At 42.2% G+C, this 16040-nt stretch overlaps 1 protein-coding gene across 2 annotated transcripts in view; it reads left to right on the top strand.

Moving 5' to 3' along the window:
* DOCK11 (dedicator of cytokinesis 11) overlaps positions 1-16040 on the top strand; it is a 192151-nt gene that overhangs the window by 51132 nt on the left and 124979 nt on the right. For both annotated transcript variants that reach the window (XM_037989080.2, XM_037989079.2), the window contains exon 7: positions 14599-14733. In XM_037989080.2, the coding sequence (XP_037845008.2) occupies positions 14599-14733 (135 nt within the window). The remainder of the gene's footprint in view (positions 1-14598; positions 14734-16040) is intronic.

The following is a 16040-nucleotide window of genomic DNA, read 5'->3' as shown; positions in this document are numbered from 1 at the left end:
TACCAGGCACCATACTGGGTGTTTTATATTCTGTATCTTGTTTAATTCTCATGGCTGCCCTATGCAATACGTACTGCTAACTATTCTTAATTTATAGATTTGGAAAGTGAAGCTCAGAAACATTCAATAATTAACCAAAGGTCACACAGCTCCAAGTTTTCAGAGGTAGGATTTGAACCTAGGTAGGCTGTAGTCAGAGCCTGTGCTCTTAACCAGTATACTGTCAGTGCTCACCAGCTGAATGAGACTCAAGGCTTTATTACAATATATTTCCTACCAGAGTTATCAGGTTCAGAAATGTACGTGTGAACGTTACATTTCTGTGTGGATTATCGGAAAATGGTTGTGTAGTTTTTGACTGCATTCCCCTTCCCAAACATTCTCAAAATATTCAAATAGGGCCAGGCAGGGGGCTCACACCTGTAATCCCAGCACTTTGAGAGGCCAAGGCAGGAGGATCGCTTGAGCCCAGGAATTCGAGGCTGCAGTGAGCTATGATCGCGCCACTGTACTCCAGCCTGGGCAACAGAATAAGATGCTGTCTCTAAATTAAATAAATAAATGCATGAAGGAATGAATGGTTTTACCCACATTTAAGCCTTAGCCCCACATTAGGTAAATGTGTGAAAATCTGGATTCATAAGATAAGATGTTAGGAAATTAATATCTTTACAGAATAGTTCACCACAGATTCCTTTAGTTTAATACCTTTCAACTTTAATTTGCCTTACAAATAACTTCTAATTTTTTAGGAGTCCATATAAGGCAAAAAGCACATGCTTTACATTTTCTCTCATAATTTGTGAAATACACATTGATTGATTGATGTGATAGGAGGAATTGATGGCCTCTCAAAGATGTCCATGTCTTCATCCTTGGAACAGTCAGTGGTCCCCTACATGGCAAAGAGGAATTAAAATCACTAATCGACAGGAGGGAGGGTATCCTCAATTATGTGGGTGGGCCCAGTGCAATTTCAAGAACCCCGTAAGTGGAAGGAGGGAGGCAGAAAAGGACAGTCAGAGAAAGAGATGTGAGAACAGAAGGAGGGCCAGAGAGAGATGCTGCGTTGCTGGCTTTGAGGATACAGAAAGAAGTCACAGGCCGAGAAATGCAGGCAGCTTCTAGAAGCCGGAAAAGGCAAGAAAATGGATGCATGCATCCAGAAAGGAACATAGCCCTGCTGACACCTTGATTTTAGCCCTGTGAGACCCATGTCAGACTTCTAACCTGCGAAACTATAAGATAATAAATTTATGCTATTTTAAGCCATCAAATCTGTGGTCATTTATTACAACAGCAATAGGAAACTAACATAAACTAGGCAAAGGTTGATTGTTCAGCTTGTGGGTTTCATCTCCCTGAGCTTGGGAACTCTAGCACTAACAGTGGCCAGGCAGGAGCAGTACATTCATAGAGAGTGTGGTGAGTCCAAGGCAACCTGGTGACCACATAGCCCACAGCTGAAGGGGACAGCTGCCACTTGTCTCCAGCTAATTGTTGTTTTGCTGTAGCTGAGCTAGACTCTTTGCTTTGCCTCTTTTTATCCTCAGCTGCTCATATTCTGGCTGTGTGTGTGTGTGTGTGTGTGTGTGATCATTAACATATAAAAACATTTTTTATTATTATTATTTTTTGAGATGGCTCCTGGCTCTGTTGCACCAGGATGGAGTGCAGAGGTGCAATCTCAGCTCACTGCAACCTCCACCTCCCGGGTTTAAGCCACTCTCCTGCCTCAGCCTCCTGTGTAGCTGGGATTACAGGCGCACGCCACCATGCCTGGCTAATTTTTGTATTTTTATTAGAGACGGGATCTCACCATGTTGGCCAGGCTCGTCTTGAACTCCTGATCTCAAGTGATCCATCCGCCTCGGCCTCCCAAAGTGCTGGGATTACAGGTGTGAGCCACTGTGCTTGGCCTATTTCTTTCTTTTTAAAACCTCTACCAAACAGTAGGCAAAGGAAGGGAAAGAGGAATAAACCAAGTTAATTGGTCATATGAAGCTATACAACTTTTGTCTTTATTTTTATCATTTATTTGTTTGTTTTTGAGACAGAGTCTCACTGTGTCGCCCAGGCTGGAGTGCAGTGGCGTGATCACGGCTCACTGCGGTCTCAAACTCCCAGTCTCAAGTCCTCCCACTTCAGCCTCCCAAGTAGCTGGGACCACAGGCACATAGCACCATGCCCAGCTAATTTTGTTTGTTTGTTTGTTTGTTTTTGGTAGAGATGGGGGTCTCCCTATGTTGTGCAGGCTGGTCTCAAACTCTTGGACTCAAGTGATCCTCCCACCTCGTCCTCCCAAAATTTTGGGATTACAGGCATCAGCCACCATGCCTGGCTACTACACAGCTTAAAAAAAATTAATAGGAAATATTTTGAAATGCAAAGGCCATATTGAGGTTTGGGAACTGTTTCTGGTTATGAGTTTCATTTATCCCCACTCTTTTCCATTATAGATTATGAATCTCCATTTTGGATTTCTGGGAGCTAAATATATATCCTTTACTCTTCTAATTTCATCTCCTGAGCCATAACAGTAGTGCTGTATTTCAGAATTTGTCACAACTAGAATGGGAATCAGAGGAAGGTTCAGCTACAACCTTCTGAGGCATTTTGCCAATATTACTTTTTCCTATAATAATTGTATTTTGGGCCAGGCGTGGTGGCTCATGCCTGTAGTCCCAGCACTTTGGGAGGCCAATGCGGGAGGATCACTTGAACCCAGGAGTTTAAGACCAGCCTAGGCAACATAGCGAGACCCTGTCTCTACAAAAACAAACAAAATTAGCCATGTGAAGTGGTGCTCCCCTGTAGTCCCAGGTACTTGGGACATTGAAGTGGGAGGGAGGATCACTTCAACCTGGGAGGTCGAGGCTGTAGTGAGCAAGATTGCACCACTGCACACCAGCCTGGGTGACAGAGTGACACCTTACCTCAAAAAAAAAAAAAAAAAAAGTGTTTTACCTGTTATTTAGTTCAACGTTATTGAAATTAGTTGGAGCTGCAGTGTTGACACATCATTTTTTCATGTTCTATTTCTGTATCAATACAGGGCATGTGAGTGTACAGGGCAGAGGATTGAAAAGAGGGAGCAGTTATATAGTTTCCAGGCTAGAACTTGAAGTGAGGGCCAAAGCACAAGTCCAGGCCTATTAAACAAGGCACACTGGGAGAGTCTGGTTTGTACCTTTCAGTGCTCTGTTACAGGGTGGGGGATCGTATACGTTTTTCCTGCGTCAAGTCTGGATTGTTTCAGGCATAGGAGGCTAAAGCTAAAGATGGGGTGAGCAGCTGACCCAGCTCTTGGATAATTGGAAAAGGCGGAGGCAGAAGAACTGAGACAAAGGGTTGACAGAGCTTGAGACACTCTGAAAGGAAAGTTTCTATGTATTTTTTTCTACTATGGTAATGTTTGAAGTGAAGAATACTAATGAAGCTCATAAGCAAATGGGAAGATGACTCAGGTGTGCTATTATCTGAGTCATTTCCCCAATCCTGGAGGCAGGTTTATCCTTAGAGCATCTGGAGTTCCCTGCCCGCTAGGAACTCCAGCCCACACTGGTAAGAGGCATCGGTAGATTTAGCAACTAGCACCTCAGGGCCAGAGCTTGCAGAGTTGAGAGAAAAGAATCTTTTTTTTTTTTTTGGAAAATCCAAGCTTTGATAGCCTCTGCACACTCACGGCAGACTAACTGGGAAGCAGCAGCAGATCTGGTTGTTAATCATGACTCAGTGGCAAATAACAGCCTCCATAAGCCAAGCTTCTTCCCTGTGTTTTATCTGAGCTTATTTGATGCCCTGTGGCTTGACACTGGCCTGCAGATCCCTCTGGAATTGCTAGGGAATAAAAGCAAGGCATCTTGATGCCTTTTAGAGAGAGGTGTACGTTTAAGGGTCTTTATTCATTAAGAAATTTCTAAATTTTAAAAATTATGTGCAGGGCACAGTGGCTCACGCCTGTAGTCCTAGCACTTTGGGAGGCCAAGGCAGGAGGATTGCTTGTGTTCGGGAGTTTGAAACCAGCCTGGGCAACATAGCAAGACCCTGTGTCTTCAAAAAATAAAAAAATTAGCTGGGCGTGGTGACTCATGCCTGTATTTGCAGCTATTTGAGAAGCTGAGGTGGGAGGATCGCTTGAGCCTGGGAGGTCAAAGCTACAGTGAGCTGTGATTGCATGACTGTGCTCCAGCCTGAGTGACAGAACAATACTCAATCTCTTAAAAAAAAATTATAATCAGTTCTTTGGAAAGTTTGAAATTATGCACAACTTTAAACTGATTTTAGAAATAGATCTGAGTTGTTTTCCTGGACATTTTGACTGTTAGAAATAAAGGAATCTGCCCAGGTGTTCATGACCAGCCTGAGCAACATGACGAAACTTCGCCTCTACAAAAAATACAAAAGTAGTTAGCCAGGCGTGGTGGTGCACTCCTATAGTCCCAGCTACTCTGGAAGCTGAGGTGGGAGGATCACCTGAGTTCAAGAGGTGGAGGTTGCAGTGAGCCGAGATTGTGCCACTGCACTCCAGCCTGGGTGACAGAGTGACACTCTGTCTCAAAAAAAAAAAAAAAAGAGGGAGGGAGGGAGGACTCTAATAGCAAGGAAGGAGGAATTGTATTGTGAGAGAAAGTGCAAAAATAAAACGAAGGAAAGAGTGTTAGAAGAGACTCAGTAAAGTGCAGTTGATAAAAGGGAATTAGAAGATTCCAACTTTTTATAAGATCTTTTGAGAAAGCAACCACATGGTTTTAATGCAACCTAAATAATGTAGCCAAAGTAATTTGTATATGGGTTGCCTTAGAAAGTTCAACCTTCCTAGCTAGCTTGCCAGCAAGTTTTGCAAGAACACTCAAGTCGATGGTTCTTGCAATGATTTGCAATGCATTCAAGTCAATGGGCTCTAGGTAAAAGAGGGGCTGGTAGAGGAACTAGGCTGAATACTTCGTATTGGAAGATTATAAGACACCATATTTATGGAATAAAAATTTATATTTTCCCCAATATATAGCTTTCCACCTGCTCTGGTCAGTTGTTAAGATATAATCTACACCATCTTCTGAAATGGGCGTATTTTCCCAGAAGTGCTTGCTGAGTATAACCTCACTGTTGGCTGAGAAACTTGCCCTGAGGAGCCTGGGCTACAGGAAAGTTGCGAATAATGTGTATTACTCCACGAGTCACAGTGCTCCGTGCCCAAGCACTTCCTCTCACTGAAGAGGATGCTGGCATCATGCGGTTCTTGCAAGAGCTCCGTTGCGCTGGGTGTGGTGGCATGTGCCTGTAATCCCAGCTACTCAAGAGGCTGAGTCAGGAAGATCACTTGAGCCCAGGAGTTTGAATTGAGCCCAGGAGTTTGAACCTGCAGTGAGCTATGATTGTGCCGCTGCACTCCAGCCTGGGCACAAAGCGAGACCTCATCCCTTTAAAAACAAAACAAAACCAACCAAACAAAAAAACAGAAAAACCCAACGCTTTGTTGGTTGTTTGGGTGCAGTGAACATTTAGCACTTATAATTTGCTCTGTTCTTCGTATTCAGGTTAAAACAGGACAAGCCTTATCATAGTGATTAATTTCTTCAATTTGTGGTTTCTAGTTAATGAGGATGTACCTTGTTGCCACTCTTCAATTCCTGGAAAAGTATTAGAGAGAAGTTTTAAGGTGTCGTAGAGAATACATGATCCTTTAGATAGAAACCGCAATCCTAACAGACCCCTATTCATTTATATCCTCTCTTTCCCAAGTAGCTGCTAGAAACATCTGCTTTATTCAACTTCTTTTCATATCAACGAAGGAATTTAATGTGGGCTTAGATAGCTGTGATATTGGACATAGCCTTCCCCTGGTATTTAGAACTATTTTTTCCTAAGAGATATAATGATATATGGAGGAATTTAATCTTCAGGGTGGTTTTTGCATTTTTAAAAAATTGCTGCAGATTCTTGGCCAACTCCTGGGACACCCACCTTTATGCATCTTTTTGGCTCAATTTGGTCACATTCCTCTAGCTCTCTCCTCCCCATTCTCAGCAATTAAACGTTGAAGTGCCTTGATATGATATCGGGGTTGCAAGTTCAACTGGTTGATGTATGACTCACTTCTAGTGCCCTTAAAAATTTTTTTTGGCACAAAAGAGAGCCATTTGTTATATATCCAGAGTCCAAAAGTCCTTAACTCCTTAACTCTTCCAGGAGGGATTTTCCCTCCTCTGCAGTGGGAGAACATCAAATCAAATGAGGATTTGACCTAAGAAAGCACATAAGATATTAAAATAATTGCTAGGAGGTCAAGGTCACTATGTGTGTTAGGAACGAAAGGAAGAGAAAATATTTTATTTTTGATATGTTAGTCCAATTGTATTCTCAAATCTACCAGACTGTCTCTTACAGCTAACAAATGGATTGCATTCATTTATTGTGCATAAGAGATTTTTTCGCTGATTTGTTTTTTATGTTTTGTTTTCCCTCATTCATATTACTTCTCAAAAACCATTTATTAGGTGCTTCCTATGTGTCAGACACTATTGGATATCAACAAATTCATGACCAAATAGGTAATTTCTTAATTTAATTTTTTCAGAGACAAGGTCTTACTATATTGCCCTGGCTAGAGTGCAGTGGCACAATCATAGCTCCTTGCACCCTCCAACACCTGGGCTGAAGCGATTCTCCTCCTCAGGCTCCCAAGTACCTGGGACTACAGGTGCATTCCACCACGCCTGGCTATCAAATAGATATTGAATGCCTTGTTAATACAAGGTATTAGCATTGTGAAGGGTAGAGAGAAGTGTCAGATGTAGAGCTTAAAACCTTTTTGGGACAGTGGGCTGGGCACAGTGGCTCACACCTGTAATCCCAGCACTTTGGGAGGCCGAGGTGGGCTGATAACTTGAGGTCAAAAGTTCGAGATCAGCCTGGCCAACGTAGTGAAACGCTGTCTCTACTAAAAATACAAAAATTAGCCAGGCGTGATGGCGTACACCTGTAATATCAGCTACTCGGTAGGCTGAGGCACGAGAATCGCTTGAACCCGGGAGGCAGAGGTTGTGGTGAGCTGAGATTGCACCGCTGCACTCCAGCCTGGGCAACAGAGTGAGACTCTGTCTCAAAGAAAAACAAAAAACAAAAAACAAAATCCCCAAAAACAAAACAAAACAAAAAAAAACAAATCCCAAGAGTGTTTACCTATTGTGTGTTACCTAGAGGGGTAATTATTTACTGCTAAATTGCATGAACTAGAAACCCTTAGAAAGGATGCTTCAAAGGTTTAGAGGTGGAGTAGGTCAGCCAGGAGCAACGTAGAAATGATGTGGGGGAACTTGCCTAATGTCTCAGACAGAACACAATGGAAGAGCCAGCAAGGAAAAGGAGAAAGCAGGAGAGACACACTGCTTTTTTGGGGAGGTGAGACACACAGTAAAAATAATTATTTAAAGATGGTACAGTGACCAAGTGCTACATGAATCTAGATCATTGTGGCCTGGGGTCAGAGAAGGCTTCTTGAAGAAGGCAGGACCCTGAAGGAAGTGAATCAGAAAGGAGAAAGTGAATGTGCCAGGCAATATGTATAAGGCAGAATGGTTAGGTGAAGCTGAGTAGTCATGGGAGATGAAGTTGGTTTGGTCCTTTGGTATCACCTTGTGCCTCCATTTCTTTTCTGTAATATGGAGGGCATAACAGTAATGACCACACAAATTGTTACTTAGGATTCAATGAAATAATACAAGGAAAGCACTTAATCGGAGACCATAATGCACAAAGCACCCCACAGATGTTAGCAATTGTTGTTATTTTATATTATTAGGATTGTGGGAGGGCCTTAAATGCCAGTATCTGGCATGTGTGCCTTACTATGTGAGTAATTGAGAGTCATTGATTATTTGAGCAGTGTTATGCTGTGCTGAAATACATCTGACAAAATAATTTGTGTTTAATGAGAAAGGTGGATTGTAGACCCCTCCTACTAGACTTTGCTTTAAATCAAATAGTTGAAGAACTCTTCAGTGCCCAGATTTGGTAGAATTATTTAAGAAAAGCTATTTGATTTTTACTCAGTTTCTCAGTGGATAGGACAGTGTCATATATTAAAACTTGGGGCCGGGTGTGTTGGCTCATGCCTGTAATGCCAGCACTTTGGGAGGCCAAGCCAGAAGGATCACTTGAGGTCAGGAGTTCGAGACCAGCCTGGGCAACATGGTAAAACCCTGTCTCCAATAAAAATACAAAAAGCTTAGCCGGGTATGGTGACACACACCTGTAGACACACACCCCACTGGAGAGACTGGGGTGGGAGGATCACTTGAACCCAGGAGGCTGAGGTTGCAGTGAGCTGAGATCGTGCTACTGCACTCCAGCCTGGGCGACAGAGTGAGACTTCATCTCGAAAAGAAAAAAACAAAACAAAACAAACTTGATAGGACTGTAAATAACATGATGGAGAGAGGTGAGTGATGTATCAGGTTACCAACGTAGTGGTAGGGGTTCTTCAACAGGATGAAGTTCCTGGCATTCTGGTATTATGACTGCAACTCACTTTTCTAAGTCCTGTGGTTTTTTCCCCCATTGTTTCTTTCATTTTTGTGCAGAACAGTTCTAAGACCCAGTGTGTCTCTGTCTCTCCTGCTTTCTCCTTTTCCTTGCTGGCTCTTCCATTGGGTTCTGTCTGAGACATTAGGCAAGTTCCCCCACATCATTTCTACGTAGATCCTGGCCGACATACTCTGCCTCTAAACCTTTGAAGCATCCTTTCTAAGGGTTTCTAGTTCATGCAATTTAGCAGTAAATAATTACCCCTCTAGGTAACACACAATAGGTAAACACTCTTGGGATTTGTTGTATAGAATGATAAAAGATTTTCCTACTTTCTTTTCTTTTCTTTTTTTTTTTTTGGACACAGGATCTCGCTCTGTCACCCAGGCTAGAGTACAGTGGCACAACCTCTGCTCACTGCAACCTCTGCCTCCTGGGTTCAAGCACTTCTCCAGCCTCAGCCTCTCAAGTAGCTGGGATTACAGGTGCACACCACCACGCCCGACTAATTTTTGTACTTTTAGTAGAGACGAGGTTTCACCATGTTGGCCATGCTGGTCTCGAACTCCTGACCTCAGGTGATCCACCCGCATGGGCCTCCCAAAGTGCTGGGATTACAGACGTGAGCCGCCACCCCCAGCCGTTTTCCTACTTTGAGGATACTAAGTGCTCCAACTTTCCTTCCTTTGTTTAATCTTTGATGCAGCCAAATGACAAAAGGCCTTTGTTCCTGCTCCAGAAGGAGTTCAAAAAGGTTGTCATCTGGCCAGGCACAGTGGCTCACACCTGTAGTCCCAGCACTTTGGGAGACTGTGGGTAGATCACTTGAGGCCGGGAGTTCAAGACCAGCCTGGCCAATATGGTGAAACCCCATCTCTACTAAAAATGCAAAAAAAAAAAAAAAAAAAAAAAAAAAAAAAATTAGCTAGGTGTGGTGGCATGTGCCTGTAATCCCAGCCACTTGGGAGGCCGAGGCAGGAGAATTGCTTGAATCCAGGAGGCGGAGGTTACAGTAAGCCAAGATCATACCACTGCACTACAGCCTGGGCAACAGACCGTGGCTCTGTCTCCAGAAAAAAAAAAAAAAAGAAAAAAGGAAAAAAAAACCACCAAAACAGTTTGTCATTCCAACAGCTTGGGACCTTCAGCAGACTTGGCAGGACCTGATCCTATAGAATCAAATCCTTTGGCTTGTTCTCTGTTTTATTCTTGTGGGTGGTCTGAATGGGCCACTCTTCAGGATCCATGTTCCTCACTGAGTAAAGTGGGGAATTTTCGGCTGTGTTCACCATCTAACCAAAATAATAAAGACAAAGAGGAGGAGAAAGAAGAGTATGGGCATTACAGAGAAACGCAATTCTGTTGGATGAAGCCACTGGAGAATCTGCTGGGGAATCTGTGCTGGAAATGGGATTATTCATTCATTGTTTATTCATTTTGAAACATTTTACTGAGACCAGGCATTGTTATAGGTACTGGGGGGATAACAGCCGTAGATGAAACATGAAACTTCATGGGCTAGAAAGAGATGGCAAATAAAACAGATAGATGAATAACATATTTGTATAGGGATCACTCCATGAAAAAGACATAACTGGGTGCTATGATGAGGGCAGGTGGTACAGAAGGCCTCCCAGAGGAGGGGAGAGTCAAGCAAAGACCTGAAAGGAGTAAGAAAGTAAACTGTGTGGATAGTGAGGAAAGAGGATTCTAGGCTGAGGAAACAGGAAGTACAGAGACCCGAAGGAGCTCACTTGAGATATTTGAGTAACAGCAGATAAGCCAGTGTAGCTGGAGCGGAAAGATTAGAAATAGAGTCCGAGGAAGGCTGGGCATGGTGGCTCATGCCTGTAATCCCAACACTTTGGGAGGCCAAGGCGGGTGGATCATGAGGTCAGGAGATCGAGACCATCCTGACTAACACGGTGAAACCCCATCTCTACTAAAAATACAAAAAAATTAGCCGGGCGTGGTGGCGGGCGCCTGTAGTCCCAGCTACTCGGGAGGCTGAGGCAGGAGAATGGCGTGAACCCGGGAGGCGGAGCTTGCAGTGAGCCGAGATCGCACCACTGCACACCAACCTGGGCGACAGAGTGAGACTCTGTCTCAGAAAAAAAAAAAAAAAAAAAAAGAAAAAAAGAAAAGAAATAAAATCCAACAAGTAATCTGAGGCCAGATCCTGTACCGTGTTCTGGGCTATGGTGAGGATTTTAGATCTTAGTGTAAAGTAAGATGGGAAGCCATTGGAGGATTTGGGCAAGATTCTCTTTGTAGCCATTATCCTATTCTGATTCCAGTTCTATCAGTGACTTGCCTGTGTGAACCTTTTTTTTTTTTTTTTTTTTTTTTTTTTGAGACGGGGCCTTGCTCTCTCACCCAGTCTGGAGTACAGTGGTGTGATCTCAGCTCACTGCAGCCTCCACCTCCCGGGTTCAAGTAATTCTCTCACCTCAGCCTCCCGAGTAGCTGGGATTACAGGGGTGTGCCACCATGCCTGGCTAATTTTTTGCTTTTTAAATAGAGACACGGTTTCACCATGTTGGCCAGGCTGGTCTCGAACTTCTGACCTCAGATGTTCCACTTGCCTTGGCTTCCCAAAGAGTTGGGATTACAGGCATGAACCACCGCTCCTGGCTGCCTGTGTGAACTTGAACGAGCTCTTGGTCCCTCAGTTTGCTGTTAGGTAAAATGTGGGTAATGATACTTATCCCCAAGGGGTATTGAAACAATTAGCTATTGGTTACAAAAGAGTTGCAGCCTTCAAATGACAGGTATGATATAGAATAATTACCATTATTCTGTATAGTCATTATTTTAACACCTGTCTTCTTTTAGAAATGTAAAAAAATATCTAAACTTATACCCTAAATAGCTGCATTGTAGAAATTTTTTAAATGTCCAGGAAGTTATGTTTCTGATTTCCCTTTGATTTCCATGTGAGAGATTTAGGATATTCCTTTCTTCTTTGCAAAAGAGATCTTAAAAGCTTCTCAGAAGTTGAAACCCAACATATATCATAAAATATTAGAATGAGAAGAGATCTTAGAACGTGTTGGGCAGAGTCTGATTTCTACATAGAGATGACTTTTAAAAATATTCCTTACTGTCCAAACTCTGTGTTTCCAGTGTATGAGAAATCACGTGGGAAGAGTAGCTTCCAGGCTAGGAAGGCTGCTGTGTTATTTGTTCAAGTTGAATGAAATTATTTGTAGATTGTGGAAAAATATGATCTTACAGATCATCTGGTCTGATCTCATCATTTTACAAGCGAGTAAACTGAGAGAAGCAGAGTCTTGAGGACAATTTCACTGCTGGTTAGCAGGAGATACTGGCTGAGAATCAGTATCATAAGACTTTCAGGCATCTGCTCTTTCTGAGTGCTCTTTCAGGCATCATGTTCTCTCCCCAGATTCATAAGCTACCTACCCTTGTGTCACATTTAGATATAATTGCAATGTTATAGGAAGTGATTTGCTGTAATTTCATATCCCTTTCTATCTCCATTGTAATGATGTGCTTTGCTAATATTGGAAGTGGTGGCTGCCACAGAATTTCTGTGCTTGGTGAGGCAGCTGTACGTGAAAAAAAAATTTCCCAGACTATAATTTGACTGTATGCCACAAATGTTTTGCTCCGTATTTTCTCTTCTGCCTCTCTCTTTGTTGCTGGCTGTTGACTCTGCAAGTGGATTCTATAGGCTGTCCCACTGAAGCAGCAGAATTTCGGTTTTAGATTTGAACAATTCAAATCTAAATTTTTTCATATTTTTTTCATGTTACTTTTGGCCTGAAAGATGTATTCTAATTTTGTTATAGATAATTATTGTGATAACTTTAAAAAGCAATGTGTTACACAAAGTTAGTGCTCATTACATGTTTATTCATTTGAAATGACCTCAGCATGTAATTTTAAGCCTTGTATTCCCATGATTTTAATGATAGATGTGAACCATTGTCATGAAAATGAGCAAATAGGCCGGGCAGTGTGGCTCATGCCTGTAATCCTAGCACTTTGGGGAGCTGAGGCAGAAGGATCCCTTGAGTTCAGGAGTTTGAGACCAGTGTGGGCAACATAGGGAGACCCTGTCTCTAATAAAAATAAAAATAAAATAAGCAAATATACATATATCATCACCATTATGATTAACATTTTCCTTTAATATTAATCTAGATTTCTTCCAGCAAACTTAAATGTGGATTAATTGAATATGAGAATATATGTATATATTCTCACATATATGATATATGTAAATATGTGAAAGATATAAATATGCCCACACATTCTCTTTCTGTTCCTTTGCATACTAATACAATAACATTTAATTGACTGGAATTGCTAAACAAGGTGATATTTTCTGCTTGGACTCTTTTTTTTTTTTTGAGACGGAGTCTCGCTCTGTCTCCCAGGCTGGAGTGCAGTGGGGCGATCTCAGCTCACTGCAAGCCCCGCCTCCCGGGTTCATGCCATTCTCCTGCCTCAGCCTCCCGAGTAGCTGGGACTACAGGCACCCACCACCGCACCCAGCTAATTTTTTTGAAGTTTTTAATAGAGACAGGGTTTCACCATGTTAGCCAGGATGGTCTCGATCTCCTGACCTCGTGATCCACCTGCCTCGGCCTCCCAAAGTGCTGGGATTACAGGCGTGAGCCGCCGTGCCTGGCCTGGACTCTTTTCTGTTGCTAGCATATAGCCTACATGGCCGATTCCTGAGCTAGAAACTGTAGCATTTATCAGTCTAACCTGTTAGGGTATTCCTTACACTGATATATATTTTTGTCATTCATTAAAAAATCAATGATATTTATACAAGTCAAAAATAACTATCAATGTTATTTATTTTTACTGGTTTTTCTAAAAAGAAATGCCCCTTAAGGCTTTTATATATTTTGCTTGATCATACTATGGAGAAATAAATTGATGTTTCAGGTACTTTGCCAGACGTTAAGTTGTTGGCAAGAATGACCTTGCCAAATAATACTCTTTGCATAATTAAAGTTCTCAAAATGATCAGGAATCATATTGGATAATCACATGGGTGATTAAAAGTGACAAGCTTAAATTTTAAAACCAGGTTCTTCGAATAAGACAAGATGCATAGGAATGCATTTCTTCAATAATCACCAGGAGTCTTATTTCCTAGCTGCTCTTCCCATCCCACCCTGAAGTGATTTCAGATGTATCATCCTGGGAAATTGCAATAAGCTCTGCCTTTCACTGTGACAATTGCTTGACATAGCCTGCAGTTTGTGACTTACTGAAAGAAGCTTCAATTCATCAGAGAGCTCCTAATCCCTTTTCTCACCTCTTATTAGACTCTCAAAGTCTGTTTTTAGGGGAGAATAGAGGGACAGCATGAACTCATCAGGCAGTCCCCAACCTTTTCCCGTTCCTGTGGGCTTTGCTGTGAGTTGTAGCAACAGGCTTCTCCTTAACTATTGTGAATCCCTAACTCCAAACAAACGGCATAGTTCCATTAGGACTGTTGATTTAAATGTCAGCACTTGGGGCGCTCAACAACTGGTAGGCAACTAATGAGTCTGTGCTTCCCTGTGAGTGCCCTGTAAACTGGACTTTCAGAAGCAAAGACGTTGGTACAGTGTAGATGAGTGTAGTAGCATGTGTAGGTGAGATGGAAACATGTAATGTGGGTGTATATATAATATATATGTATATATATGTGTATATGTATGCTTTTTATATTTATTCTTGAATTCGTGGTCCTAGAAACCAAATTAAAAGGATCTAATCATGGTTTGCAATTAAATGGGAAAAGAATGCTATAGTGAAAGGGTCAGGAGATTCAGATATCAAAATGCTTTATACATTTCAAAGTGTTAAATCTTAATTACTGTTCTCTAGGTATTTGATTAACTGAGGGTAAATCATGTATATTTCATTCACTATCTTAAAAAAATGAAGATAATGATAATTCCTAACATCTTGTCAGAGTTGTCTGAAGACTGTCCAGGCACAATGCCTGGCAAGCCTTTGAGGTTTTTAGTTCAGAGAAACTATTCAAATGCAATGTGTATGTAACAAATGTATCATTGCGGGGTTTTCCCCATGTAGGTATTCAAGAGACGATATTTTTACTTGACCCAACTTCCTGATGGTTCATATATTCTCAATTCCTATAAAGATGAGAAAAATTCAAAAGAATCGAAAGGTTGCATCTACTTGGACGCCTGCATTGATGTTGTTCAGGTAAGGCCATCGAGGTAATCCTTCTCTTTTTCTAAGAGAGTGACTGATAAACTATTAAGAACCCCAGATGGCTGGTTGTGGTGGCTCATGCCTGTAATCCCAGCACTTTGAGAGGCTGAGGCAGGAGGATCACTTGAACCTAGGAGTTCATCAGCCTGGGCAACAAAGAGACCCTGTCTCTGCAAAAAAATACAAAAAATTACCCAGACATGGTGGCATATTCCTGTGGTCCCAGCTACTCTGGAGGCTGAGGTGGGAGGATCACTTGAGTCTAGGTGGTTGAGGCTGCAGTGAGCTGTGATTGCACCACTGCACTCCAGCCTGGGTGACAGAGCAAGACCCTGTCTACAAAAAAGAAAAGAGAAAAAAAGAAAAAGTGACTGGGTGCAGTGGCTCATGCATATAATCCCTGCACTTTGTGAGACTGAGGCGGGCAGATAACTTGAGGTCAGGAGTTCGAGACCAGCCTAGGCAACATGGCGAAACCCCATCTCTACTAAAAATACAAAAATTAGCCGGGTGTGGTGGCATGCGCCTGTAATCCCAGCTACATGGGAGGCTGGGAGAATTGCTTGAACCCGGGAGTTGGAGGTTGCAGTGATCCAAGATGGTACCACTACACTTCAGCCTGGGTGATGGAGTAAGACTCTCACAAAAAAAAAAAAAAAAAAAAAAAAAAGGGAAAGAAAATGAACCTCGGCATTTTTCTATCTTGATTGATGGCATCTCCATCCTCTGAAACATCCACACTAGAAAGCTCAGAATCCTTTTCAGTGTCCTGTTCTTGCTCAGTGCCAATATTTAAATGTTTATCAGGTCTCTTTGAGTCTGGCTCTAAAGTGCCTCTTAACCTCTTACCTCCTATTTTCATTGCCCTTTCTCCAGTTCTCCCTTTTATCATCACTGACCTAAAGTTGCGCTTTTATGCCTCCTGATTTCTTGTCTTGCTCCAGTTCAACTTCCTAAGATATAGATTGGGTCAATCATTTGCCCTCTCCAAATCTTTTGGCTCTTGATTTATTGTCTTACAGAGTCAACTCTAAAGCCTTTACCATGACATTAAAGGCCCATAGTGATTTGGCCTCGCTGTACTTTCTAGCCTCATCCCTCCTGAACCCCCTTGTGTATTCTGTGCTCTGGTCACACCAGGCTAAGCATTCTAAGGCGTTTCACACATATATGGCTTGCCTTACATTTTTTCCCTCTTCTTGCTACATGTAATTTCTCCTTCTATTCCTGTTTGAACCTTATCTTTTATGACTCAGCTTAAAGGCTACTTCTGCCATGAAAAGTTTTGTGTTTCCTTC

This window comes from Chlorocebus sabaeus, chromosome X (assembly GCF_047675955.1).
Source record: "Chlorocebus sabaeus isolate Y175 chromosome X, mChlSab1.0.hap1, whole genome shotgun sequence".
In the NCBI taxonomy this organism is placed as follows: domain Eukaryota; kingdom Metazoa; phylum Chordata; class Mammalia; order Primates; family Cercopithecidae; genus Chlorocebus; species Chlorocebus sabaeus.
The sequence above is the reverse complement of the archived record's forward strand: the minus strand, read 5'-3'. Positions and strand labels throughout refer to the sequence as shown.